The sequence below is a fragment of the Acomys russatus genome, chromosome 23 (genome assembly GCF_903995435.1).
Source record: "Acomys russatus chromosome 23, mAcoRus1.1, whole genome shotgun sequence".
NCBI lineage: Eukaryota > Metazoa > Chordata > Mammalia > Rodentia > Muridae > Acomys > Acomys russatus.
This window is the reverse complement of record NC_067159.1, coordinates 24,147,239-24,173,684: the sequence shown is the minus strand read 5'-3', so window position 1 is coordinate 24,173,684 and position 26,446 is coordinate 24,147,239. Positions and strand designations below refer to the sequence as shown.

The window sequence follows — 26,446 nt, the reverse complement described above, 5'->3', positions numbered from 1 at the left end:
AGTGCCTTAACCTTCTGAGCCACCACACCACCTGTTTTCCTATTCCTATGATGAATGTCATTGGCTTGTAGATGGAACCTGTGTTGAATCTGTAGATTACTTTGAGTAATAGCACCAATTTCATATCAGTTCTGTTGATCTACAATTCACATTTTGAGGCAGAGTCTTGTTATATTTCTCAGGCTAGCCTTTCACTCTTGTGCTCAAGTGACTCTCTTGCCTTGGCCTCCCAAGTACCGGAACTAGAAACACAGGCCACTGTATCCAGATTTAAGCTGATTTTTAATTATTTCCCATTTCTATTCCAAGATGACATCTGGACCTTTATTCTGGTGTAACTCTGTCTTCCTTATAGTTTCCCTTAAAGTCATGCCCTGGCCATGTCAAACTCTAAATGCTTCAGGCTGCCTCAGGGTCTCTTTGCTGTGGCAGCCAGCTGTTTTTTCTGAAGGTGTCTTTCCTTTTATAAATATCTAGCTAGCCCCGGCTCATTTTCCCTGTGTTAGTCCTTTTTGATGTTCTCCTTGACTTTGCTCTGGCCCCAAATTGTGACTCGTCTTTTGTGCCTCCTCTGCCCTTTGCACATATTGGTGGCACTATCCAACACCGCCGTTCCTTTCTCTCTGTGTCTCTTAGTCCCACCCCTGGCTTAAGCAGCCCAACTATCTTCTTCCTTGTCTTCTTTCTTTCTTCCTTTTCTTGGGGTACAGGGTAGGGGTCAAGCCAGGGTTTCTCTATGTAGCCTCAGCTGTCCTGGAACTCACTCTGTAGACTACTTTGGCTTTGAACTCACAGAAATCTACCTGCCTCTGCCTCCCAAGTGCTAAAACTAGAGGCATGCACCACCACTGCCTGACAACTCTTGTCTTTCTTAACTTGGGTCCCCACCTTTGGAGCCACTTTCTGTATGGCTCTGAAGTCTAAAGAGATCATACTGAAAACATCAGACTGGAGGCTTATAGCTCTCCAGAAATTGGTTTATAGCTCTCCAGTGATTGGCTCATAACTCTCCAGTGATTGGCTTATAACTCTTTAGTGATTGGCTTATAGCTCTCCAGTGATTGGTTTATAGCTCTCCAGTGATTGGCTTATAGCTCTCCCATGCAGGAGAAAAGCCAAGCTCTTCAACAGACAAAATCAAGTTGCTGATAAAGAAGGCAGAAGTCATCATTATTTCTCAGTCTCAAACTGTCCTTTTGTCCCCATTTTATGCATCAGTAGCCCCAGTGCCCAGTCACCCAGTAGGCGACATTTCTAAAAACAGGATTTTACTGTTGTGGTCTTGAAGCTATCCAGAAAAACGAGCCAATACCAGCTTGCACCACCCTTATTTCTCTAGTTCTGTAAGGAATGCCAATGGCACTTTGATGGGGTCACAACTGACTCTCTAGATTGTTTTACAGAGGCAGAGGCCAGATGTAGAAGACCTCCTTCTAGAGGGCAGCTCTTGAGGGAGCCTGGGAGGCAGCTCACTTCTAGAGTGTGCCTTGAAGATTCTGAACTTCTGAAACCACTTAAGCTTCCAGGATGCTTGAAGAACAGGCTGGATTCTGGAGCTGGATTGGGCCCCTGAGACGTAACTGAAACCATGCAGGAAACATGCACGTTCATAGTCTGAGATGCTAATTTCTCATAAAAATTGTGTCTTGCCAGGCATGGTGGTGTACGTCTTTAGTCCCAGAACTTGGGAGGAAGAGGCAGATGGATCTCTGGGAGTTCAAGGCCAGTCTGATTTATATGGTGAGTTCTAGGACCATAAGTTTCTGGTGTCTGTCTCATGTGAAAGGCAGGACCTCCCAGGACACAGCATTTTTGAAATCTTTTGAGGTCAACACTGTAAAACTGACTCTGAGGAAAGAGTGCCACCTACTGAATTTAACTTCCCAGGTCCCCTCCAAGGGCTGATCTCCCAGGCTCAGTCAGCACAACCCTCGCATGTTCAATTTTAACAAACAACAAGATTGCTACATAGTGCACGAAACATATTATTCCCTCCAATCAATTAATTTAATGATCTAAGAGTCACACCTATAAATTAACTACTTCAATGTTCCCAAATAGTTTCTTACCTCTGTTCATTGACCCAGAATTTGCTCTTTAAGCTGAAAAGCAAAATAAAGTCATGTAATAAATACCAATATGGAGAGCATTAGTGTTAAATTTTCTCTCTAGTCACTGGGGTATCTCAGTCCTAGGGGTGTTTTTGCATTTCCTGATGTCTAAGAAACGTAGTGAGGAAGTTGTCATGCCTGAAGACCGAGGTGAATCCATACACAGAGAAAGGTCTGCTAGGTTCCAACCCTGACTCTCCCACTCGCCTCCCACACGCTGGACTTTCTGACTAGCCCTTTAGTCAGGCCTCAGGCTAGACTAGTGAACCCAGTCTGGACCTAGAAAACACAGCAACAAATCATGCCAGTGTAGAGTGAAGCTTGAAGCCCCTCTCCCCTCTTTATAGTGTACAAGAAAGTCTAATAACCACCTGGGTCCTTGGGAGGAGAGCTAGCTTACTCCTTTGCGTTCACTCAGCACACTGACTTTTGGGTATTTGGAGGTGAGATAACGTGGTAAGGAAAGCCCAGTCCCTAGAGTTCAAGCTGGCCCTGAACTGTCATTGTCATCAGCCAGAAGGAAAAATAAAAAAAAATTCCAGAATGCAAATTTGCTACTGAGTCAGGTGTTCAGAGTGGTTTGTTGTTTATTGAATTAATAAATAAATTCACTGCCCCCCCACTTCTGTTTGTGGATGGGATGATGCCCTTTCCCCCCCCTCCTCATTGCTAGCTTGGCCCTGCCCCCCTCCCAGCAGCTGTTTGCACCATCTGCAGTGCTCTCCAGCCCTTCAGGTCCGCGTATCACTTATTCAGACTCTGGGATGGAAGGTAACTGTAAACACTATTAACATTGCACAGTATGCTTCATTTGAGAGCCACAGAGCACATGGAAAGTGGATTGCACTTCCTTAAGGATCTTTCTGGCAGGATGCTCTTGTCAAGCTGACGGCCTTCCACCCCGAGCTGGGCTTGGGAGGAACAGCTGCAGAGGCGAGAGATCTAGATAGTAAAGTGTCTGTGGATGTGTTCGAGGGTGGCAGTGACAGGTGATAAGGAGTGTGACAGCAGCAGTCCCCAGCTAGAGCCTGACCTGGGCTTGGACCCACATGTTGTCCCCTCGACTTTCCTCTTCCAATCTCCTTTACTTTCTCTTTCTTCTTCCTCTACTTTTTAAAAAAAGATATTTAAAAAAAATGTACATTGGTGTTTTGCCTGCATGCATGTCTGTGTGGGGGTGCCAGGTCTTCTAGAACAGGAGTTACAGACAGTTGTGAGCTGCCATGTGGGTGCTGGGTCCTCTGGAAGAGCAGCCAGTGAGTGCTCTTAACCGCTGAGCCATCTTTCCAGCCCCTCTTCCTCCAGTTTTACTCCTCAACTTTTCCCCCTTTTCTCCCCACCTCTACAAATTTCGTCTCTCTTTCTTAACTCCTTAAGACACACGCCTTCCTTATTCGATACATTTTGTGTGTGTGTGTGTGTGTGTGTGTGTGTGTGTGTGTGTGTGTGTGTGTGATACTTACACAATACTGCCTGGGATAAGCTTTGACTACTTAAGCAGAGAAAGAAACAAAACAACCTCAAGTTGTCCCTTATGAGTCTACACCTCAGTTGTTGTTGTTGTTATTATTATTATTATTATTATTATTATTATTATTATTATTATTAGCTATGAGGCTCTTACATCCCGCTGACACCCTCACAGGTCAACAGTGGGAAATTGACTTTCTGCCATGGTTCACATTGACTGGGTTACCTACCTGCTTCTTATAAGAGCAGGGTACGTTTTTACCAAGTAGTCAGAGATGTTCCTATTCGTGAGGTCTTGAAGGACTTCAGTGCTACGCTGTGTCCTCTGAGGCAAAGAGACACGGTCAAGGTTTAGAGTCTGTGAACCCGCTATTCTCCAACAAAGCATTATGAACTAGGTTGCTAGCAAACACTAACACAGCCCTGACAGCTTCCCAGTTCCTGCCTCCGGGATGTGGGAATCATCATTGATTCCCTAACTCCATCGACAGAGATTTTAACTATAAAATAAATCCCCAACATATCTGTCTTTTCCACCCTGATCCTGTCACTCCAATCTAAGCCACCACCTAGACTTTGCCTAGACCTTTCCAGAACCTTCCATACTGTTCCCATGACTCTACCCTTGAGCATCCACTTTCTGCTCACCATCTACCGTCAGACTGAATGTTAAAGATAAAAGTCACCCGTTAGTCGCCACATGTACCCTCCCAGCACTTAGCTCACGTGAAAACACTCCTTTGCCTCAGTGGACTCAGCGCCTCTACACTAGCCCAGGTATGAGATCGTCTCTGTGAAAGCAGAGGCCTTCTCTTACTTGTCAGCTTCCACGCCCCTAGTACCCAGCATGCAGGAGCTATCAAATAATATATTTGTAATTCAGATTAAATAATTTGAATAACGCTATAGATTTGGCCACCAGGTGGCAACATCACACAGTGTTGAGTTTCTTGGGTTAGTGGATGGCATAGGTCAGTCAAGAGTGCCACACAAAAGTGGCTGACAGATTCCCCGCCCCCCTCCCCACCGCCACCCCACCCCCCACCTCCGAGACAGAGTCTCTCTGGGTTAGCCTTGGCTGTCCTGGAGTCACTTTATAGACTAGACTGGCCTCGAACTCACAGCGATCCACCTGCCTCTGCCTCCCGAGTGCTGGGATTAAAGGCCTGCGCCGCCATGCCCATCCCAGCTGACAGATTTTAGATAGTATTAATCCACCATCAAAATGAATTTATCTTTCATATGTTTCCTAGATCCCGCCCTTTCCCATTTGATTTCTCTTTCGGTTCACATTCTCCATCATATTTGGTCTCTGCCAGGTAAAGTGGCGGCCCCCGGGGCCCACAGTGTGCCAGGGTTACTGCCGTAAATCTCTATGTAGGATCTTACCCCTGTGGCTTTCACGAAAGGGAACTGTATAGAGAACGGGAGATTAAGAAAAGTGGGCCAGCCGGACGTGGTGGCGCACACCTTTTTTAATCCCAGCACTTGGGAGGCAGAGGCAGGCGGATCGCTATGAGTTCGAGGCCAGCCTGGTCTACAAAGTGAGTCCAGAACAGCCAAGGCTAACACAGAGAGACCCTGTCTCAAAATTAAAAAAAAAAAAAAAAAAAAAGAAGAAGAAAGAAAGAAAAGTGGGCCAACTTGTGTGTGGTTGGCCTAAGATCAGAACCTGCATCTGACTCCACAGCTGTTTACTGTCTGTCTCTCGAATTGGTCACAGTATCTAACCAGGCAAGCTGGTATGATTGCTGATGCCTGATGCCTGGGACAGTTTATGATGGTCTCTAAAACCTTTGTCAAGTACAACATTCCTGCCTTATCTCTGTGTAGAGTAGAAGTCATGGGTGGGGCACATCTGTATGAAGACCCGGTTGAAGGAAAGTTGGAGCAGGAAGGACTGCTGCAGAGCATGGCAGCTGCTGCCCTGGCTACCCAGATGTTCCTGCTCCCAGTTCCCGTCGCCACCTCGGAACAAGGGCCTTTCTTCTGCTCTTTTTCCTGGCTGAATGGAGAGGTGCTAACTGAGGGAGAGCAGATGTGACCGCATATGTACATAAATGTACATGTGGGTGCACATACTTGTGTGTATGAGTGGGAGTGGCTATACAGACGTGGGACAGTTTTGCTGCTAAGGAGACATGAATGCTAATGAGGAGAGGCAAGGTTGAAAATACAGTTGCAGACCCACCATTCATCTTCTAGAACTTTGAGTTTCTCCCTAAGGACCAAGGACCAGCGCTAGCTACTCTGGAGGTAAGTTTCTACATTAGGCAGGCGGCTGTGAAGCTAGCGTTCAGTTAGGAAATGAACCCCTCTGTACCAAGGCCTGACTTGCTCCCAGCCCAAATCCTAGAAAGTCAGGGATACCTGCAATGTGGCAGTCTGGATGTTAACCAAAGGGAGAGTACATAGCTTGAGAAATACAAAGGCATATGCTTTACAATTTTAAAAGGGAGAAAGGTTGACACAGAGCCGCCTACGAGCCAGCAGCTTTGATACTGGTATGGTAAAATATCGTTGTCTCATTATGTCTTTTTCCTGCTGCTATTGTTATGGCTTTTCCCATGGGCACAGGCTGTGCAGTGTTAAGATGACAGACCCTTCCTCCCCTTGCCCCATCTATGTCCTGTCCAGTGACCGCTAAGTGGAAGGGCTATGCAGTAACTTTTGGAAGTCCTCCTTGCACACATTTAAACCACTTGTTGCATCTTTTTCTTCATCCTGTCTACTCTTTGCCTAACAAAATAGTTTCTAACTCTCTGGCTGGAGAGCTGGAGGCCTGCAGGCCTCTGAGGAACAACAAAACAACTTCATAGAACACCCATGTTAACTTTTATATGGGCAAGAGGCACGCTGTATCCTATGTTAGCCATTGTTAGGTTAGGGTTGCCATCACTTGAGCGGACTCTAGTCAGTCCTAAACAGCTCATTGCCCACATTATTATTATTATTATTATTATTATTATTATTATTATTATTATTAAATTCTCATGATAATGCTATGAACTAAGTGCAGTTCTCCTCAACCTCCAGGATAGGAAGTAATGAAGGCTCAGAGGCCAAGAAACCAAACTGTGACTCCCTGACTCCCACGCCTGAACCCTTCTCCTGTAAGTAACACACAGATTCTTCAGGAATCATCCATTCATTGAGAAATAATGAGAGAGGCCAGTTTTAATTAAGCTTACTATGGAGGCCATGTTAATCAATATGTAAACATTTTAACAGTGAATATTTATCACAACATTGTTTGAAATGGAGAAGAAATTTAAGTATAGATGATGGGCCATGGGAAATAATTTAAAATCAGTCAAATCACAGCAATAGTATGCAGTTGTTAGAATGACACAGGTACCTGTGGGGGTGGGAGCCCCCCAGCACCCTCCGGGCACTCAGGCAGCATGGTGAGCTTCTCTCTGCTGCTGCACTTGCAGGAGGGGGAGGGGTGGGCCTCTGTCCATCTCTGCTTCTGGAACAGGTGGGTGATGTTTGGGGACACAGAAGGCGTCTTCCAGGAGGTTGAATTGCCACAGGGGTACTCCCTCATGGAAAATGAGAAAATATTCAACAGTCAACCCCACTGCTTGAGTTCTTTAAATCCCTAGGAAAGAGGAATCGCTGCTAGCTGAGCAATTCCTGCCTTTCTCTTTCTCTGCCTTTCCTTCCTCTGAGCCTATCAGAACTGACCACAAAGCATGGACAAGGGAATGACCATCTAGTTTGTGGACGCTGCTTGGTTCTGTCTATCTGCTCTTGCTGTTGAGACATGGAGAAAAATAACAGAAGAATCTGAAACGTGTCCATGTTGCTCTTTAGCAGTAGCTTAGGGGAAGACCGGATGAGAGACCTCTACTGAACTGTAGAGGTCCATGGTAGATTCCAACTGTCTTCTACAACTCTCTTTTCTATAGCTATAGCAGTGAAGTAACTTATGCCACTCAAGGTCCAATGATATAAGATCATATCCTTCATCTTCTTCCATCCCTGTTTAGAGTTTTTCCCAACTGAGTTTGGGTGAATAACGTCAAACAATGGAACATCTAAATTGAGACACACAGAGCTGTCAACGGCGGAGGCTTCCTGGAATGGAAGGAGAAGATGGGTGGGCGCTGACCAGAGACATAGACATGACCCACAGAATACAGGGCAGGACTGAGGGGTCTTTCCCAACACTTCCGGGCTGGCTTCAGGGTCTCCTAAAGGAGCTGTTAGTGTTAGTGTAGGACTTACGGAAGCCACTCTTCCTTTAGACAACGGTTGCCAAAACCTGGCCTGTTCAGGAGGACATCTGCCAATACTTCTAGGTGTTCATTGTTGGGCTCGTCCATGCTAGAAAGAGAGAGAGGCTCATCTGACAGTCAGACTGGACAAAGGCCACTAACACATATAGATATAAGTGTTTACTGAATGACTATTCCATGCCAGGCATGTATGTGAGGCACTGAACACTGACTAAGAATGGTTGTGGGGCTCCTGGAAGTGGGGTAGCCTATCACACACACCTAGAAGTCTGAAGGCATATCATCTATTCCTCAAAAAGATGAAGTCTTGACCCCCCCTTTCCCAAGCCTCACATTCTCTTCCCTACTCTGCCTTCCACTGGGTGGGTACCACACTGGTAAGCAGTGGCTGCTATATTATTTCCCCTTCTAAGAACACCACTAGGACTCCTTCCACCTTGGTGAAGATTCCACGAAGTGGGGAGGTCAGGAACTTTCTAGGAAGCATGTGGCCCGGAAACATCCTATGTCAGAGGATAATGGTGACTCCCGGGGAAGAGCCTACGCACCTGAAGAAGGTATATTGATGCCCATACATCCAGGGATGAAGGGTCAAAGCTGGAAAGTCACCAAAGGGAGGCACAATGACGGAAAGCATCAGAGCCAAAAACACAAAAGTGGCAGGGAGGACAATCTGTAGGGGAATAGTCATGGAGATACAGGCTGAGGTACAAGAGATGATAAACACATATGCATACATATGGCCATGCACACATGCGGGACATAATCAGTGCACACATGCATACATATATCCATGCATACACACAGGAAGGCATTCAGTGCACACATGTGTACATATGCCCATGCACGCATGCATGAAGGCATCCAGTACGCACATGCATATGTATGCCCATGCACACATGCATGAAGGCATCCAGCGCGCACATGCATATGTATGCCCATGCACACATGCATGAAGGCATCCAGCGCGCACATGCATATGTATGCCCACGCACACATGCATGAAGGCATCCAGCGCGCACATGCATATGTATGCCCACGCACACATGCATGAAGGCATCCAGCGCGCACATGCATATGTATGCCCACGCACACATTCATGAAGGCATCCACTGCGCACATGCATATGTATGCCCACGCACACATGCATGAAGGCATCCACTGCGCACATGCATATGTATGCCCACGCACACATGCATGAAGGCATCCAGTGCGCACATGCATATGTATGCCCATGCACACATGCATGAAGGCATCCAGTGCGCACATGCATATGTATGCCCATGCACACATGCAGCAAATATTCTTTATTGCATTATTCTCCACCTCATATTCAGATGATGGTAGCAAAAAACTGACTTCTGGGGGATATTGTGTGCCAGTGTAAAAGGCAACATATGTAGACGGAAAAAGAGTATCCCGCAGCCGTAAAGGAATCTAACTGTACGCCACACTCAGCCAGAGCCTAAAGGGGCATTTAAAAAACACCTCACATTACCTGTTTCTCTTTGAAACCAAAGTTCCTTTTATTGAATGAAAAATAGAGAGGACTGGGCACACAGTTGAGGTGGCACAGAGGGTTTGCCCAGCATGCACGAAGACCTGAATTCAGTCTGTAGCACTGCATAAAACTGAGCTTAATGGCACATCCACTTAATCCCAACACTCAGGAGGTAGCGGCAGGAGGATCAGAAGGTCAAGGCCTTTCTTGGCTATATAATGAGTTTGAGGCCAGCTTGGCATACATGAGACCCTGTCTCAAAATAGGACAATAGCCTTGGTGTTTAGATCATTAGGAAAGTGAGTCTGGCAGTGGTGGCGCATGCCTTTAATCCCAGCACTTGGGAGGCAGATGCAGGCAGATCTCTGTGAGTTCGAGGACAGCCTTGACTATAGAGCGAGTTCCAGGACAGCCAGAGCTACACAGAGAAAGCCTGTGTTGAACACCCTCCCCAAAAGAAAGAAAGAAGAAAAATGCATGAAACATAAAACTCTGCCTTTTATTACGAAAATAGAAACAATACTGGAAATGCAGTACTATCCAATATTTTACTCTAAGTGAGGCCCAATCCTTTTTGTTTGTTTGTTTGTTTGCTTGCTTGCTGAGACAGGGTTTCTCTGTGTAGCCTTGGCTGTCCTAGACTTGCTTTGTAGACCAGGCTGGCCTTCAACTCACAGCGATCCACCTGCCTCTGCCTCTGGAGTGCTGGGATTAATGGTGTGCGCCACCACGCCTGGCTGGGGCCCAATTCTTACAGAGAAAGTTTGCAAGTCCCAGAATCAAAATAAAGGTTTGGCAAGGATGAAGCCGAGCTAATAGGAGCAGAAGAAAGTATTCTGGGTAGTGTTTGAACACACACACACACACACACACACACACACACACACACACACACACACACACACACACACGCTCCTGACAAGATGGAAAGCCAGGATCAGTACCACAGACTCAGGGGGGGGGCGGCAAGAAGAGAACTGAGTCAAGCCCAAGCTGGCCACAGTGATACCTGAGCCAGAAAGTCCTTGTGGCTGCGGACAGCATGGTGGAATCGCTTGACGAGCAGTGCCTGTACATGTTGAACTATCAGCCGAGCTCCTGTGTTGAATGGGGCACCGGGGTCCTCCGGCTCTAGGGAAGTCTGGCCCTTGGGAGGATCCACTTGTCCTGGGGAGCAGGTGTGGGAGCCCTGGGCAGGCTGCCTGACCTTCTCAGTGGGAGTCGAACAAGGGTGCCGGAGACCCGCGTGTTCTCTTTTCTGTTGAGTACCACCTAAGGGATATTGGATCAATAATTTGAAAGACAAACAAACATAAGAGCTATTGTTATATACAAGCTTTTCGTTCCAACATCAATTACTCTTCATTTAGAGAAACAAGGGGATGGAGGCTAATAACCTTTCTGGTTTTGTTTGGGGCAAGGTCTCACCCTAACCCCTATGTACTTAGCCATCTGTGCTGTGGGAGGTGGAGAAAGCATGGAATAGAAGGCCATAGCTCAGAGAATAAGATCCATTAGTCTGTGTGGCTTTAGGCACTACATCCAATTTCAGTATGCTCAGCTTCCCCGAGATGGGCCAGGCCCTTGTCCTACCTTCCTCATGAGACTATTGTGATATCAGGTGCTTTGTCCAGTAGAAAGAGCAAGCCAAGCATGAAGAGGATTTGTGTTACCCCAAGGGTCTTGCTATGTCTTGATCACAGATCACATGCTGTGCAAAGCCTTGGCACTCATTATTAATTTAATTCTCTCAGTGATTCTACAATGCTTATCATCATCATCATCATCTTACAGATGGGGAAACTGAGGTATGAAGAGGATAATACCTTATCCAAATCTATTTATATATCAAATTAGGAACTCAGGTTTGATGTTTGGTCTACAGCATTCTATGGCTAAACTCTAAATTCTCAAAAACCCATCTCTATGCCCATTTTGATCAGTCTTCAAAGTCTTACTTGTTATTCTGACAGGCTAATTATTAAAAAGCAGCATGCTGTGCAGGTTTAAAAAGTCCCTAACTTTTCAGTCTACACAGCTTGGATAGCATGCTTTAACATGCTTTCATTCCTATCTTGATTAGTGCAACTCTTGAGCTTTGGATGAGTTGAGTAAATTCCACTTCTGTCTGCAAAGAACTTGAAAGAGAACCTGGACCCCACAGTGAGCTACTTCTACTTTCTGCAGAGGACTCACCCCCTTCCCCTGCTGCTAGGATGACTGTCTCACTAGGCCTACATATGGGTGGGTATATATGGCCATTGGTGAGTCTAGGCATGGCTGATAGATTCTTGGTCACTTAGATTATCTTAGGAGGTGGGAGCAGTAGCAGAAATTCCATAGGGAGGACACGCTGCATAGGAAGACTTTACGAGGTGCCACACAGGGTATGAGGAGGGAAACTAGTGACCCAAGACAGGACTACTGCACATCTTTGCCTTTGAGCAGGAGAGAGGGCCCAGTGCGCCTATTTTAGCAGAGTAGGTACATGCTTCGTTTACTATGAGCAGTGATTTGTATTATGGAGACAAGTCACCTTTCTTGTACTTCCATTCCCTCTGCAGTAAGTCTACAATTGTCATAATGTGTTGTGTGGCCATGAAGACTCAAGCAAAGGGTCCGGGCTGACACATATAGCCGAGAGAGGCCAGAATTCCCAGGAATTTTGGTCCCCACCATTTCAAAGCCCATAGGTTACTAACTGGGAGTTTAAGTGTGTTTTTATCTTGATCTCAAAGGAGTCAGGAGACTGCAGCTGGCATCTGGGCTGTGTTAGTTGTCACCATTATCTCTAAGGACTCACTGCTAGTCATGCAAACAAGAATGAATCAGAACCCTGGTAGAAAGAAGCGGAGACGATGGTGACATGACAGAAAGAGAGAGAGAGAGAGAGAGAGAGAGAGAGAGAGAGAGAGAGAGAGAGAGAGAGAGAGAGAGAGAGAGAGCGCAGAGGTATTGGATGTGAATTTTGGGGGAGAAATCTATCAGTCTGACACTGATAAGAATTCTGATTCATCCAGAATGTTCCTATCCAGCCAATTTGATTTTTCCACCACAGGCACCAAGAACAGAAAATGCTCCGGCACCGGGAAGAGGTGAATGGGGTGCTTTGTTACTTTTTCCTGCTGGTTTTTTTTTTTTTTTTTAAAGATCGAGTCTGTGGAAAACAGGGAACAAGCCGCTGGGCCCAGCACCATACCTCCAAACATGGAGCCCGAATCAGAATCCTCCGTGACCTTCAGAAAAATCTGTCAAGACAAGAGCAGAGTATTCGGTTCAAGGCATTCCAGCTTCCAGGAAAAATCTAAAGCTAGGTCTATTGTGTCGGGCACTGTTTTGCTGTGGGAAGAAAGACATTCGAAGTACCCGAGAAGGCAGCCTTCTATAAATTTGAAGTTTGTAAGCAACCCTGATCACGGCTGCAGAGGATATGCATGCACGTGAACGGAGGCAGGAGGAAGCCAGTTGAGGATGAAGAGAGCGGCTGCATGAGTTGTGGCCTTTGCTTCTGTTTTGCTTTAGTGTCAAGCTTCTGCAAGAGGCGCCTCTTCTGGCCCTAGGCAGAGAGCAGCTGCAATCTCTGCCTTACCTCTTCCAGGGGAGTGTCAGAAATTCCAAAGCTGCTGAGCCCCAGGTCAGCCAGCGTCTCCTCCAGCTCTCGGAAAAGGCTGGCGTAGGCTCTCTGCTTGAAATTCTTGTTTGGGAGGAGGAAGATAAGTTCCTGACCAATGCATTCCACCAGTTTTGCCTCTGGGACGTGGTGGTGCACCAAATCCATCAGCTCCTTCACATCCCCTAGGATGGGAAAATGAACAAGGTTAACATGGGCCTCCGGTTCTCATGTACACCCCACTGGAGAAAGAGGCAAAGAGCCACCACCATATCCACCCCAACCCCAGCTTTCTCCCTCGCCCCCCTGACTCCCTTTTCCTCGTGTGTGTGTGTGTGTGTGTGTGTGTGTGTGTACATGCATGCAAGCATTTTGAAACAGGATCTCCATAGTACAGGCTGGCCTCAAAACCTTTATATAGTTGAATCTGATCTTGAATTCCTCCTGATCCTGCTGCCTCTACCCTCAACTGGTGGATCATAGATGTGTACAAATATACTACCTATGATGGTTTTGGGGTGTGTGTGTGTGTGTGTGTGTGTGTGTGTGTGTGTGTGTGTGTGTGTGTTTCTGTTTATTGATTTGTTTGTTGAGGTAGACTTTAACCCTAGAGGCCAGATTAGCCTGTAACTCAGTTTCGCATAGGCTGGCCCTCCCGAGTGCTGGAAGTAGAGGCATGAACATATGCTTGGATCTCAGGGTCATGACATGTCTTTTAGACTTGATGCTCATCAGGTCTATTTTTAGCTTAGTTGACTCTATGACATACTCCAGGTGGCTAACTGCAACCTGAGGGAGGGCCAGTTTCTTCCTTTGTTCAGTCAAATGTGCTATTGCCTCAAGGAATGCTAAATTGGCCAAGTCCTTCCCTAGTTCCTCATCTGTGAAAGGGGAAAATCACTGTGCCCACTCTGAGACTGTTTGTGTGGACCGAGCAGTTAATGTACACACAGCGCTTGGAGTGGTAGCTGGCACAGGAATGGCACTCAGCTGTTCTTGCATTCCTGAACACCAGCCCAGGAAGGGAGCTCATTGTCACTGTTGCTTTCTTCTCAGTCACTGGAAACTTAGGAGTTAAGTCGAAGCTGTTTTCCTCTTTCTGGTCTGGCCCAAGAAGCAATAGGGGGCTTATCCAAGACACAGACCTAGAAGAGGAGACAAGTCTCCTTCCTAAATCACGCCCATGCCTGGTTTAACTTCTTGGAGAGCCACACCATTTTCCCTTGGGTTGTTCCTGTCCTCTCAATCAGAACAAGACTCAATAATCAGTGACTGCAGAAGGAAGCTAAGAAGCACTAGGAGAGAATGAGGCTAGCACAGGAGGTGGCGGGGTTGCAGGGGTGGGGTAGGGTGGGGGGAACATGGAGTATTTATTTGCCTAATAACTTCGAGAAGGAACCATAGCCTCCTGAGTGCTTGGATTATAGGTATGTGTTCCCCTAGTGGCAGGGAGCATTGATATACAAGCCAGTTTTGTCAAAGAGTCAGCATCACCCATGGGACTCTTCCCCTTTCTTTTAAGAAGACGTGGCTGGAATATTTTGCGGCTCCCCATTGAGATCCTGTGCCGAGCTCTGGAAGGCTTGTGTGTCACACCTGCAAACTCTGAGATTGTCTTTAGTGCTCGATGACCTCATACGGGACCGGGGAGTTCTTTACTGGAGGAAACAGCTCTGCCCCAGTAGCTTGTAAGGGTCACATTCATTGTTCTTTTAGGAAGGAAGTGGGACCTAGTCACTGGATTCCCAGGAATTGTGTCTTGGTTGTGTGTCAGAAGTGTCCATCTGGCAGGGAGGTCTGTGAGTGTGTGTGTGTGTGTGTGTGTGTGTGTGTGTGTGTGTGTGTGGTATGTGGGTGTGTGAGAGTGAAACACTAGCCAAGGAGGTAACTGGGGATGAAGGGATGTCTCCTCCCTAATTGGGGCCCCAGCCACTTGCTGGACTGCCGACCATCACAGTATGCAAAGGAGGGCTTTTCACAGAAATAAAGCCAGATTTAAAAAAAAAAAAAAATCATGCAGGGCACAGACACAGTCCAACTTGATTTGGATTGACTTGCAGTAATTAACCACATTAGTATTGATTTATTTAAAGAAAACGTCAGCTGGGTGTGGTGGCGCATGCCTTCAATCCCAGCACTCAGAGAGGCAGAGGCAGGTAGATCTCTGTGAGTGTGAGGCCAGCCTGGTCTACAAAGGGAGTCTAAAACAGCCAACGCTACACAGAGAAACTCTGTGTTGAAAAAAAAAAGTAAATAATAAATTAAAAAAAAAAAAACATTAATGTCTTGACCAAGGTTTCAAGGAGAAACTTTCAGCAACACAGGAAATACAGCAAGATGAGCAAGACGCAAGATTCAGAGACATGATGGTAAAGACATGCTTTCTGTCCAGCACAGAGTACACAGAGAGTGGGGAATAAACGCTGGTGCTGGGACTTGGAGCATTTTCCTCAAGTTGTTATTTGAGACATGATCTCTCACTACATAACCCTAGAACTCCGTATTTAGACCAAGCTGGCCTAGAACTCACAGAGATCTGCCTACCTCTGCCTCTCCTGGAATTAATGGCGTGTGCTGATGCACTACACCCCCACCGACTCAGGTTTTAAGCACATCACATCAATACTGTTGAGTTTCTTTTGTTCCATGAGATTTCACCTAGTAGAGTCTTAAGATTTAAGGGGGAAATGTGTTAAATAGGAAATGCTTTCTTTGATAAGCACACACTCTCATCTGTTTGTAAAGCTGGGTCTGTACCTAGGTTTAGTTTGCTTTTATATAGGATTTTCGGGCAATGTGGCATTCCTCTTGCAAAGGCACCCTTGTGAGAGGCATGGAGGTGGCACTAGTTGAGGATGGAAAGAGTTGTTAGCAAGCTCTTGACCCTGAGGTCTGACAGATGAACAATTGCCTCTACAGTTGAGAGTATTTACTCCATCTCTGGTGATAATGAGAGCCTCTGAGAGGGAATATACCCTTAAATTCAAGGGAGGCTCACTTGTGACAGTGCACAAGATGTCACACATCCCTTTCCACCTACAAGCTTGCCTACAAGTTTCCAAAAGCTCCTGTAAGAGACCTGCAGGGACGGAAAGATGGCTCAGCAGTTAAGAGCATCCATTGCTCTACAGAGGCCTTAGGGCCAGTTCCAGACACCAACTTATGAATGGCTCACATGTGTCTGTAACTCTAGTTTCAGAGGCTCCAATGCCCTCTTCTGGCTTCTGCATACACACATGGTTCACTTTCAGACGTGCAGGCAAACAGTCATACCCATTAAATAGAAATAATAAGGGGGGCATGGTGGTACACGCCTATAATCCCAGCGCTCGGGGAGGCAGATGCAGGTGGATCTCTGTGAGTTCGAGGCCAGCCTGATCTACAAGGTGAGTTCAGGACAGGCAAGAATACACAGAGAAAGCCTGTTTTCAAAAACCAAAATAATAATAATAATAATAATAATAATAATAATAATAATAATAATAATAATAATAATAATTTAAAATAATAATAATAAATAAAATACTAAAAAGAGAGAGAACCAGAGGGTGCCTTGGCACACTTGGAAGAGTGGATGTCTCTGTACTCTGTTACAGGGCAGGAAGACTCTTAGAATCAAGGCTTAATATAAGTAACGGTAGGGAGTGAACAAAGATTGGATTCTTCATTGAAGAAAGGGCTCTTAGGTATATGACTTCAAGATCACTTCAGGAATGGAGGAGAAATAGGCTCAAAGAAAAAGATGAGCAATTGCGTGACCCTGGGCTTCAAAGCACACCGAGTGTTCTCTTTGCTTGAGCGTATCACAACAGAATGCACTTAACAACATGGCAGATGCTCACTGAGCTGGAACTGAGGTTCAAGCTGCCCGGCTCTTACCATCCAGGACTTGTTCTTCAGTTATCTCATTGACGCGTGCTGGACACCTGGTGGAGAAACCCTTCGACGCACAGCCGCAGGCCCCCTACAACGACAGATGGACAGAAATGACTGACAGCATACACATCGCTGCAGCGATAGCATCTTCGTGGTGCCAGTGGCTGTCACCACCGTTCCGTTTGTCTCTCATCACCAACTGTGGCCAGCAACTTTTTCCCCCCTTCACTGTTTAATCTATTAATTCATCTGAGTGTTTTGAGGGTGTAGCTGCTTGATTTTTATCCTAGAGGGAATGTGAGTCAGGCAGAGAGACATGCAGAACCTCAAAGCATCCCTTTGGCTTGTCACTAATCATGTGGCAGCTAGAGAGACATTCTGCTCCCCTCCCCACCCCTGTGGACACCAGGCTGTGAAAATCTACTGGGACAGGAAAGCCCACTGTATCCATTTACACTGGAGGCCTAAACAGTGCCACAGCAGAACACTTGTCACAATCCGAATGGAAGGGACCCCTGTTCTCAGGAAGCCCAGGAAACACTCAGGACACTTTATGTCATTTGTCTCCACTACAACCCTCTGAAGCAGAAGCCGGAGCCGTCAGCTTCATTTTCCATGTGAGGAAAGACAACAGCAAAACATACAATCACTTGCTCAGGCTGACGCAGTGGCCTCACCCTGGTTCTGAGCACACACTCAGTGGTCTCTGCTGGCTGCCCCGCCCCCATATCATTTTTAGGTTAGAGGTCCCAAAGATGTCTTTCCTTAGATTTCATTTACTACTGGAATTCAGGTTTAATTGGGGACCACAAATGTTTGAATGGAGGAGAAACAGCTTAAACAAAGCACTCTAACCTTAAAGAGCAAGGCTCTCCCCTGGTACACCACTCTACATGTGTCGTTTGAACACTGATGTTCCTGGTTATTTAAAATTAGTTTTATTTGGTGTGATTTTGGGGCGAGGGCATCGCTGTATGGTAGTTTAGAACACAGTGACTGAAATCTGCAAATAGTACCCCAAAACAAGCTGATTCTGACAGCTAAAGGTCTGGCGGGTAGAAATATCTAGAATCGCAGCCCCATACTGCCTGTCCCTTCTGACCCAAGTTGGGCTCCTTCCCTGGGCAGACACAAACCTCACAGCCACCTCTTTGGCTCTGGATGTTTTTCATCTTGCGAACCAAGGTCAAGTAGAAGCCAGTGCCAAAGCAGTTCTTGAGGAAGAGTGGAGTTCCGGAGCAGTAGAGCCTTCCCTGAGAAATGATGGCGATGCGGTCGCCCAGGAGGTCTGCCTCATCCATGTGGTGTGTGGGACATGATGATGGTTCTGCCTGTGAGGAGGAGATTGGGGTTGTTACCAGGCAACCTCCAGGTGAGGTGCTCCTTAGAACGTGGGAGTTGATAAACAACAAAGTAGCTAATTCTGCAGCAAGCATAATGACGCATGATGATGACCAATACATCCCAGCATCCTGCATACCGTAAAGCGCTATCACGCGCAGGGTCTCTCTGCATTGAAGCTGAGGTTTGATTCAGATAATTTGACATGCAGGGGACACACTAATCACTGTGGTCACTTGTCAGCAGCTATGGACTTCCATACATACAATCTTTACAGTGTTAAACAGCACTCTTGTACTTTGTAAGAATGCCCCCTGCACTTTCTCATTAAATGGAACTGTCATTAAAAAGAGCTAATGAGGATGTTAGCCTGTAAACCTGCAGTGAGGGGTGTGAGAAATACAGTAAGAACAGAAGAGGAGGGGGGGGGGCTGGAGAAATGGCTCACTGGTTAAGAGTACTGGCTGCTCACCCAAAGGTCCTGAGTTCAACTCCCAGCACCCACACAATGGCTCACAACCATCTATAACGGAGTCTGATGTCCTCTTCTGTCTGACACTCTCTTCTGTCATGCAGGCATACATGCAATAGAGTGCTTATATACATAAATAAATAAATCTTTAAAAAAAAGAACAGAGGAGGAGACTCTCCAGGCTGCGCAGGATGCTTGTACAGGCTCTCTGAGCTCTGCCTGATGCCACTTCTAGATGTGAATCCTCTGGAAGGTTCTGGGACCATTTTAAGGCATTCTTACCTACCATAGCCTTCTGCCATTCTGGACATCCAGCCCCATGTTCCTAACACCCAACTCAGGTGGTCATGCAAGTGCTATGCAGGTTCTTGGGATGCTCTTAGGTTCCTTTAGCCAGAGTGCAATTCTACTTTTCCAAATTGGAGGACTAGAGGTAGAAAGAACTTTTGTTTTGTTGATACAGGGCTTTGCATAGCCAGGCTGCCCTTGAACTTGCTTTGTAGCTGAGACTGCCTCTACCTCCTGCGTGCTGGGATTCTATGTTATGTACTCGGCCTGGTTTATATGATGCTGGGGTTGAATTCTGTGGGGTTTGTGCATGCTTTGTAAATACTGTATCAAGCAGGGCATGGTGGCACAAGCCTTTAATCTCAGCACTTGGGGAGGCAGAAGCAGGTAGATCTCTGTGAGTTTGAGGCCAGTCTGGTCTACAAAGTGAGTCCAGGACAGCCAAACCTACATAGAAAAACCCTGTCTCAAAAAAACCTAAAACCAACCAAAAACAAAACAACAAACAAACAAAACAAACAAACAACAACAAAACCAAAAAAAAAAAATCCCCCCAAAACAAAACTAGAGTGTAATACTATATCAGTCGAGTGACATGCCTAACCCAATTTTCTAGACTATTCATCAAGTAGGGCACTTCCTCAGTGTCTCTCGCGAGGATTTCACTTGAACTTGTATCCACTGATAGTCTCAAGTGAGTGCAGTGTACGGCTGGTAGAGTACATAGCTATGAAATGGTAGGTATGAGAAAACGGGGTTCCTGAAAGAGCTTCATGAGAGCATGGGTCCTGAGCTACGGCTCTTACCTGAGCGATACTTCAGGAGAAGGTCCCAGATGGAGCGCCTGGAGTAGGGGTCCACCCCAGAGGTGGGCTCATCCAGGACAACCACCTTGGAATCTCCCACAAACGCGATGGCAACGGACAGCTTCCTCTGCATGCCACCTGGAGGCAGATGGAAAAAGGAAGACGATGACATATCACAAACCCATTGGCATGGAGAAGAGAAAGGCTCAGGGCTGGTGGCATCCGGAAGCTCTTGAAATCTGCTTACAGTCTGATACTGCCACCTTAGATATGTCTACACTGTTGAAGTCAGGTGGCATCCAGGCTTCATCAATGCAGAAAGGCCACCCTTGCTTCATGCTTGATCATCAAAAGACTGTACCTTTAGCTTCACAGAACTCTTAGGAGCTCTCCTGTTATGAGGCCCTACCCTGGTGGTTCTCAACCTCCCTAACGCTGTGACCCTTTAATTCTGTTCCTCATGTTGCGGTGACCCCCCCAACCATACATTTATTTTCTCTTTCTTTCTTTTTCTTTTTTTCTTTCTTTTTTTTTTTTTTTTTTTTTTTTTAGACAGGGTTTCTCTGTGTAGCCTTGGCTATCCTGGACTCACTTTGTAGACCAGGCTGGCCTCGAACTCACAGCGATCCACCTGCCTCTGCCTCCCACGTGCTGGGATTAAAGGTGTGCGCCACCACGCCCAGCCATATAATTATTTTCATTGCCAGTTTGTAACTTTAATTCTGCTGTTATGAATCATATTGTAAATATCTGATATGCAGGGTATCTGATAGGTGATCCCTGAGGGGGTCACAACCCATATGCTGAGAACTGCTGTTCTACCCCAGCCTCCTGCCCAGGTGCACTGGGTGGCAATGGATACTCCATATGTGGCCCTGTGTCTTTCCAATACCAAGCACCTGAAAGGTCCTGAGCTTCCTCATTCCTCTTGTGGTGGAGACCGGTGTCTTCCAACATGGCTTCCATCTCCAGCTGGGCCTCCTCCCAGGACCTCCCTTTCAGCTGAGCATAGAACAAGATATGCTCCGCCACTGTGAGGCTATGGGAACAGGATGAGGAGAAAAGCAATGGGCTAAGCAACTCCATTTCTAGCAATTTATGTCAGAAAATAAAGACGAATATGAAGACTTAGCAACCAAACTTTTCATCATGGTATTGTTTATGATACCAAAGTGAAACCACCAACCAATCTTGCCTAAAGGTCTAATGAGAAAAATTACTTAAATAGTTCATTCCTATGATGGAATGGTATGTAAACGTTGGAGAGTTTTTCTTAAAGGAATGTGCAATCACATGGAAAGATATTCATAACACCTTAGGTTTAAAAAAGCAATTATGGGGCTGGAGAGATGGCTCCAGTTGAGAGCACTGGCTGCCTTTATAGAGAACCTGGGTTTGAATACCAGCACCCACATTGGTGGCTCACAACTGTCTGTAATTCCAGGTCCAGGGTATCTGATGTTGTCTCAGGCACTAGGAACACATGTAGTATGCAGATGTACAGTCAGGCAAAATATCCATACATATGATAAAATAACTCAAAAGCAACCACATTTTCAAAAAGTTGGCTTACAAAATTGTACATATAGTTTTATTCTCCTTTATAATTTTTAAATATCCGTGCATGTCTACATATGCAGAGTAATTTCTGAAGAATCATATCTGGAAGTGTTGACAGCAATTATCTCTGGGTAGTGAAATGTCTGGTGACAGCTTTTTGTTGTTGTTGTTTGGTTGGTTGGTTTTGTTTTTTGGTTTTTTGTTTTGTTTTGTTTTGTTTTGAGACAGGGTTTCTCTGTGTAGCCTTGGCTGTCCTGGACTCCCTTTGTAGACCAGGTGGGCCTCGAACTCATAGAGATCTGCCTGGCTCTGCCTTCCAAGTGCTGGGATTAAAGGTGTGTGCCACCCCCGCCCAGCTTGTTTGTTAGTTATTCATGTGTATTTAACTATCTTCTCCCCTTCACTCTTCTCCTTCCTTCCACAATGACTAAAGTCAGGACATAACATATGTTTCAGTTGGAAAGAGAGAGTAGAAAAAAAGAGAAAGAAGACAGAGGAGGGAGGGAAAGAGAAGGAAGATAGAGATGGAAGAAGGAAGGGAGAAAAGAAAATTCAAGGAAGCCAGTGTGAAGGCCTCCCAAAAGGGCAGTCCTTAGCTTGGCATGGGGGTGGGGTGGGTGGAGGGGGTGGGGTGGGGTGTCAGCATGGACAACAATGTGTCTCCTCTCTCAGGTTCCTGCCAGGACGTATTTTGGGGCAAGCAAGGAGAACTGTCAGAAAGAAGCTGCTGTCCCTCCTCCTCTGGCTGGGGACATTTCAGCTCTGATCTCAAGGAGCACAGCCTTGCATTTGGAGGGACAATTCTCAGGCAAACAGGACAAGGGGCTGGACAGAAGGTATGTGCTGGGGGGGGGGGGCAGGAGCAAGGACAGGATACAGGTGGCTTACAGTTACTACTGCTGTGACAAAACACCGCGGCCAAAGCAAGTTGGGGGAGGAAAGCGTTTATTTGACTTATACTTTTATCATCAAAGGAAATCAGGACAGGAACTCAAGCTGGGCAGGAACCAGGAGGCAGGAGCTGATGCAGAGGCCATGGAGGGGTGCTGCTTACTGGCTTGTTCTCCATGCCTTGCTCAGCTTGCTTTCTTATAGAACCTAGGACCACCCACAGTGGGCTGTACCCTCCCCTATCAATCACTTAGCAGGGCGTGGTGGCACCCACCTTTAATCCCAGCACTCCAGAGGCAGAGGCAGGCGGATCCCTGTGAGTTTGAGGCCAGCCTGGTCTACTAAGCGAGTCCAGGACAGCCAGTGCTACACAGAGAGACACCCTGTCTCAGGGGTGGGGGAGGGGGAGAGAAAGAAAAAAAAAAGAAAAGAAAAGAAAGTGGCTCACAGGCTTGCCTATAGCCCTATCTTATTGAGGCACTTTCTCAAGTGAGGCTCCCTTCCCTCCAGGGACTCTAATTTGTGACAGATACAGAACTAGCCAGCCTAACAGCTGTTTCCAATAGATAGCTTGTTTTCCTGTGGTGCCGGGGATAGAACCCAGGATGATGAACATGCCAAGCAACTACTCTACCACAGAGCCCCACCCCTGCCCAGGAACAGCTCAACCCCACCTCACTTACTGATGAAACAGGATGTTGTGCTGTGGACACATGCCCAGGCTCTGGCGTACCGCATCCAAGTCGATTTCGATGTCTTTTCCCCCAATGAGGACAGTCCCAGATGTTGGTGGCAACAGACCAGTCAGGATGGACCTGCAAAACACAGGGTTAAGTGGCAGAAGAGATGGTCGTTAGGACTCAGCAGGGGAGAAGGGTGATCTTGCCCATCTCTCTATCAGTCTGAAAACTGCAGTAGCTGAGGGGGGTGGGGGCACTAAAGGTTTTCCACACAGGGCTTACTTAGCACCATGCCTTCATTCAGGGCCTAGTGCCTGGGACCACAAGGGCCTTTTTCCCTCTGCTTTCTATTTCCCAGTGCTCCCAGGCCAACATGGAGAGCCTCAGGGATTTCCAGCCTCAGACACCCCATCATCATTCATTCATCCCTGTGGTGGTCAGTTGTAGGGCCCACTGGGAAGCTCAGTCAGAGAGGTCACAGTTGTGGTCACTGTGGTCAAGTTGTGGTGTCCATTTTGAAAGTCTTGTCACAGTGGTCACTGTGGTGTTTACTGATGTGGTCAGTTGTAGTGTCTGCTGTGAAGATCTGTCATAGCAGCCGTTTGGTGGCTATGGATATGGTCAAGCTCTTGTGGTCACTGTCATGGTCACTGCTGTGGGCAGTTAAAGGGGCTTAGAGCACCGCCCATTGCTTTGCCAGGATGAGCAGCCTTGACTGTGGAGAGGCCAGTTGTTGCCTTTACAAAGCCTGGAAGATGGTGAGAAGCTGGGCAGTGTGTGTCTTCTGACTGATAACTGCAGGCAGCCATAGGAATCACCACTAATCCTTTCATTTTGGGACCCCACACAGTAACATAAGACATAACGACTTTCACCTGCTTGGGTAGTTGACCGAGTCAAGTGAGTCAAAGCGTACTATAAAACAGCACGAAGTGAAACTTAAAAATGTCGTGTTAATTCCCGGTGTCAGGCAGCCTTGTGTTTCATCTCCCGGGGAAGTTGAATTTCTGCACTGAGTGAGGTCATGTGTTTGTCTGCAAGAGGTCCTGGGGTCTTGCGTGGAGCTTCCTGTTCTCTGGCCACATGAGTTATCAAGGAGATAACCCTAGGCTGCCACACCCAGCTCTGTCCCTGAGTTCTGATAAAAATCGTGGGCTAGCTGAACCTGTACTTAGAAGCTGAAGTCTTTGTTGGTCGACCACTAGAGGGAAACGGTACCAAGCTTAATGGCACCAGCCCCACATTCCGTTCGCATTGAAAGGCCCAAGAGCACATTCCAGTGCAGGGTGGACACCGCTGTTCCTTCCCGGGGCTCCGTAAGCCAAGGATTTGATGGCTGCTGTCACATGGCTTGTTGACCCTCCCCTCCCACCCCTCCTCCACCCCTCCTCCACCCGTCCCGCGGAGGTCTGCGGCAGGAACAATGACAGACTTTTCTCGGCAGGTGGCGCTCGAGAGCTAGAGGATTGAGATGTCCACCCAGAGCCCCAAAATCTGACTGCACTCGGCCTTCTGCCAGGCAGAGAGTTTACTCCACTGTTCTCAGAAATGTAACCAACCCCCATCAGACGTCCCACGCCAACACTGAAGCATCCTAATTAATAATTCGTAGGAAAAGGAGTGCTACTTAAAAACAGACTTGTTTTTCAGACCCTGGACATGGACAACCATGACTTTAATCTCACTGTGGCTAACGGTGAGATAGGAGACATGGGAGTTAAGGAGGGGACTTGGGAGTGCTAGAAACAAGTAGCAACTGTGATGAGAGGACCTGGCTAATACATCTACTGAGCTTCAGGAATATCACGTAGCCTCTTTAACTGTTGCTTGGCAGAAAGGGGGCAACAAAACTGGGGTTGGTGGCTCACGCCTTTCATGAAGCCAGCCTGGTCTACAAAATGAGTCCAGGACAGCCAAGGCTACACAGAGAAACCCTGTCTCAAAAAAACAAAAAAAAAAAAAAAAAAAAAAAAGGGGGGGGGGCAACATAATGTGATATGCTTGTTTTTTGTTTGTTTGTTTTTGTGGCCATTGGGAGTGGGATGTGTTTTCATTGTGTAGTTCTTTCTGGCTATTCTGAAACTCACTGTGTAGATCAGGTCATCATAGAACTCACAACGTTCTCCAACCTTTGCCTCCTAGGTGCTGGGATTAAAGGTGTGCACCACCACATCCAGCTTACTTTGGGGATTTGGGGACCAGAAAAATAGTGTTTGTTTGTTTGTTTGTTTCCACCAAAATTCAGTGAGGAAGAACAAGAGAATGAAGGCAGGGAACTTGGTCGGGGAGGGGATGGGATGGGATGGGGTGAAGGCAGCCCCTTTGCTAGAGGACTCACAAGGTGGTAGTTTTCCCTGCCCCGTTGTGACCCAGGAATGCGGTGATCTGGTTCTCATAGAACGTGATGTTAAGGCGGTCCACAGCTGGCCGCCTGCCAGGCTCAAACACCTTCACCAGGTTCTTAACACACACTCCAGGCACCAAGCCCGGCAGCTCACGCTCGAAGAAGGAGTCTTGGAGGGGAAAAAAAAAAAAAAAAAAAAAAAAGCACAATACTTTAATGAACATATTGCTTTCTTCAACCCTGTGTTCTGCCTGTAACTTCACCTGGCCACACAGCTACAACTTTGTAAAGAGGATCAAAATGGATGAAAGAAATAATTGCCCTGATCATTGGTTTTAACACTTATTGTGAGTGAGGCTAGGGCACTGTTTCCAATGCTTCCCCCAAGAACTCACATATAGTCCTATGGGTAGCTATTACTAGGCTGGTCTCAATAGTTTGGAAAGCCCAAGACAGAAAACTAAGCGTTCTGTCAGGGCCACAGGGCTTGTAAATGGCAGGGGCGGGGTTTAGGCCCAGAGCCTATACTCACCCGAAAAAGTCCCCACCAAGCTCTGTCTTTGCTCCCAGTTCAGTCTAGAAGACTCTTTATGGGTTTCTGGCATGAGGAATCTCCCCTTCATGCTCTTACTCCTCAGGCTCCTTAACAGTCCACTCTTCCTTGCCTATGTTTCCTGTTCCCTTCAGGGTTGACCCACTCTCCCCATCACCACCCTATCTTTCTGCAGTTCACTTTATAAATCTCAGGTTAATTATCATCACAGCATTAATTCTAAATATCTCCTTCTTTGCTCTGCCCCCAAATCCCATTGCATGTCTGTTGGCTCCTCTTTGTCCAGCCTAAAGCAAACCCAACACCCTCAGCTCCACTCATGTCAACCTTGTCATTTCCACTCTGGGAGGAGGGCCTTCCAGAGGCACACCTGGCTGCAAACCAGCTCTGTGAGGATCCAGGTCTCCAGCATCAGCCTCGCAAAGTGGTACCTGTGGGAGGCCTGCAGGCTGGACCCTTTCTCTCGTGCCACTATCAGGCTATGTCAGAGGCTGTATGCCTCTCTAAACCCAAGAAATGCATACACTCAGGGATGAGAGAGCTTAGGAGAATTAGCTCAAGAGGGACAGAGCAGAAGAGGCCAGGGATGTGAGCCTTATGTACCCTGCCCATCAGCCTAGGACCGATTAGGTAACTTCCACTGCCAGGAAAGGCCTTTGATGGTTGCGATGAATGGGCTGCGGGTTTGTAAACCTTGAG

The 26,446-nt window shown here is 46.9% G+C and overlaps 1 protein-coding gene across 1 annotated transcript in view; it reads right to left on the bottom strand.

Moving 5' to 3' along the window:
- Positions 1-26,446, bottom strand: part of Abca4 (ATP binding cassette subfamily A member 4) — a 140,788-nt gene that overhangs the window by 32,200 nt on the left and 82,142 nt on the right. Inside the window, 15 exon segments of the mRNA XM_051165778.1 lie at positions 2,070-2,102; positions 3,812-3,906; positions 6,940-7,126; positions 7,815-7,913; positions 8,374-8,498; positions 10,336-10,598; positions 12,526-12,574; positions 12,916-13,121; positions 16,816-16,900; positions 17,949-18,122; positions 18,124-18,143; positions 19,720-19,857; positions 20,619-20,758; positions 22,854-22,985; positions 25,189-25,363. Of these exon segments, the coding sequence (XP_051021735.1) occupies positions 2,070-2,102; positions 3,812-3,906; positions 6,940-7,126; positions 7,815-7,913; positions 8,374-8,498; positions 10,336-10,598; positions 12,526-12,574; positions 12,916-13,121; positions 16,816-16,900; positions 17,949-18,122; positions 18,124-18,143; positions 19,720-19,857; positions 20,619-20,758; positions 22,854-22,985; positions 25,189-25,363 (1,921 nt within the window).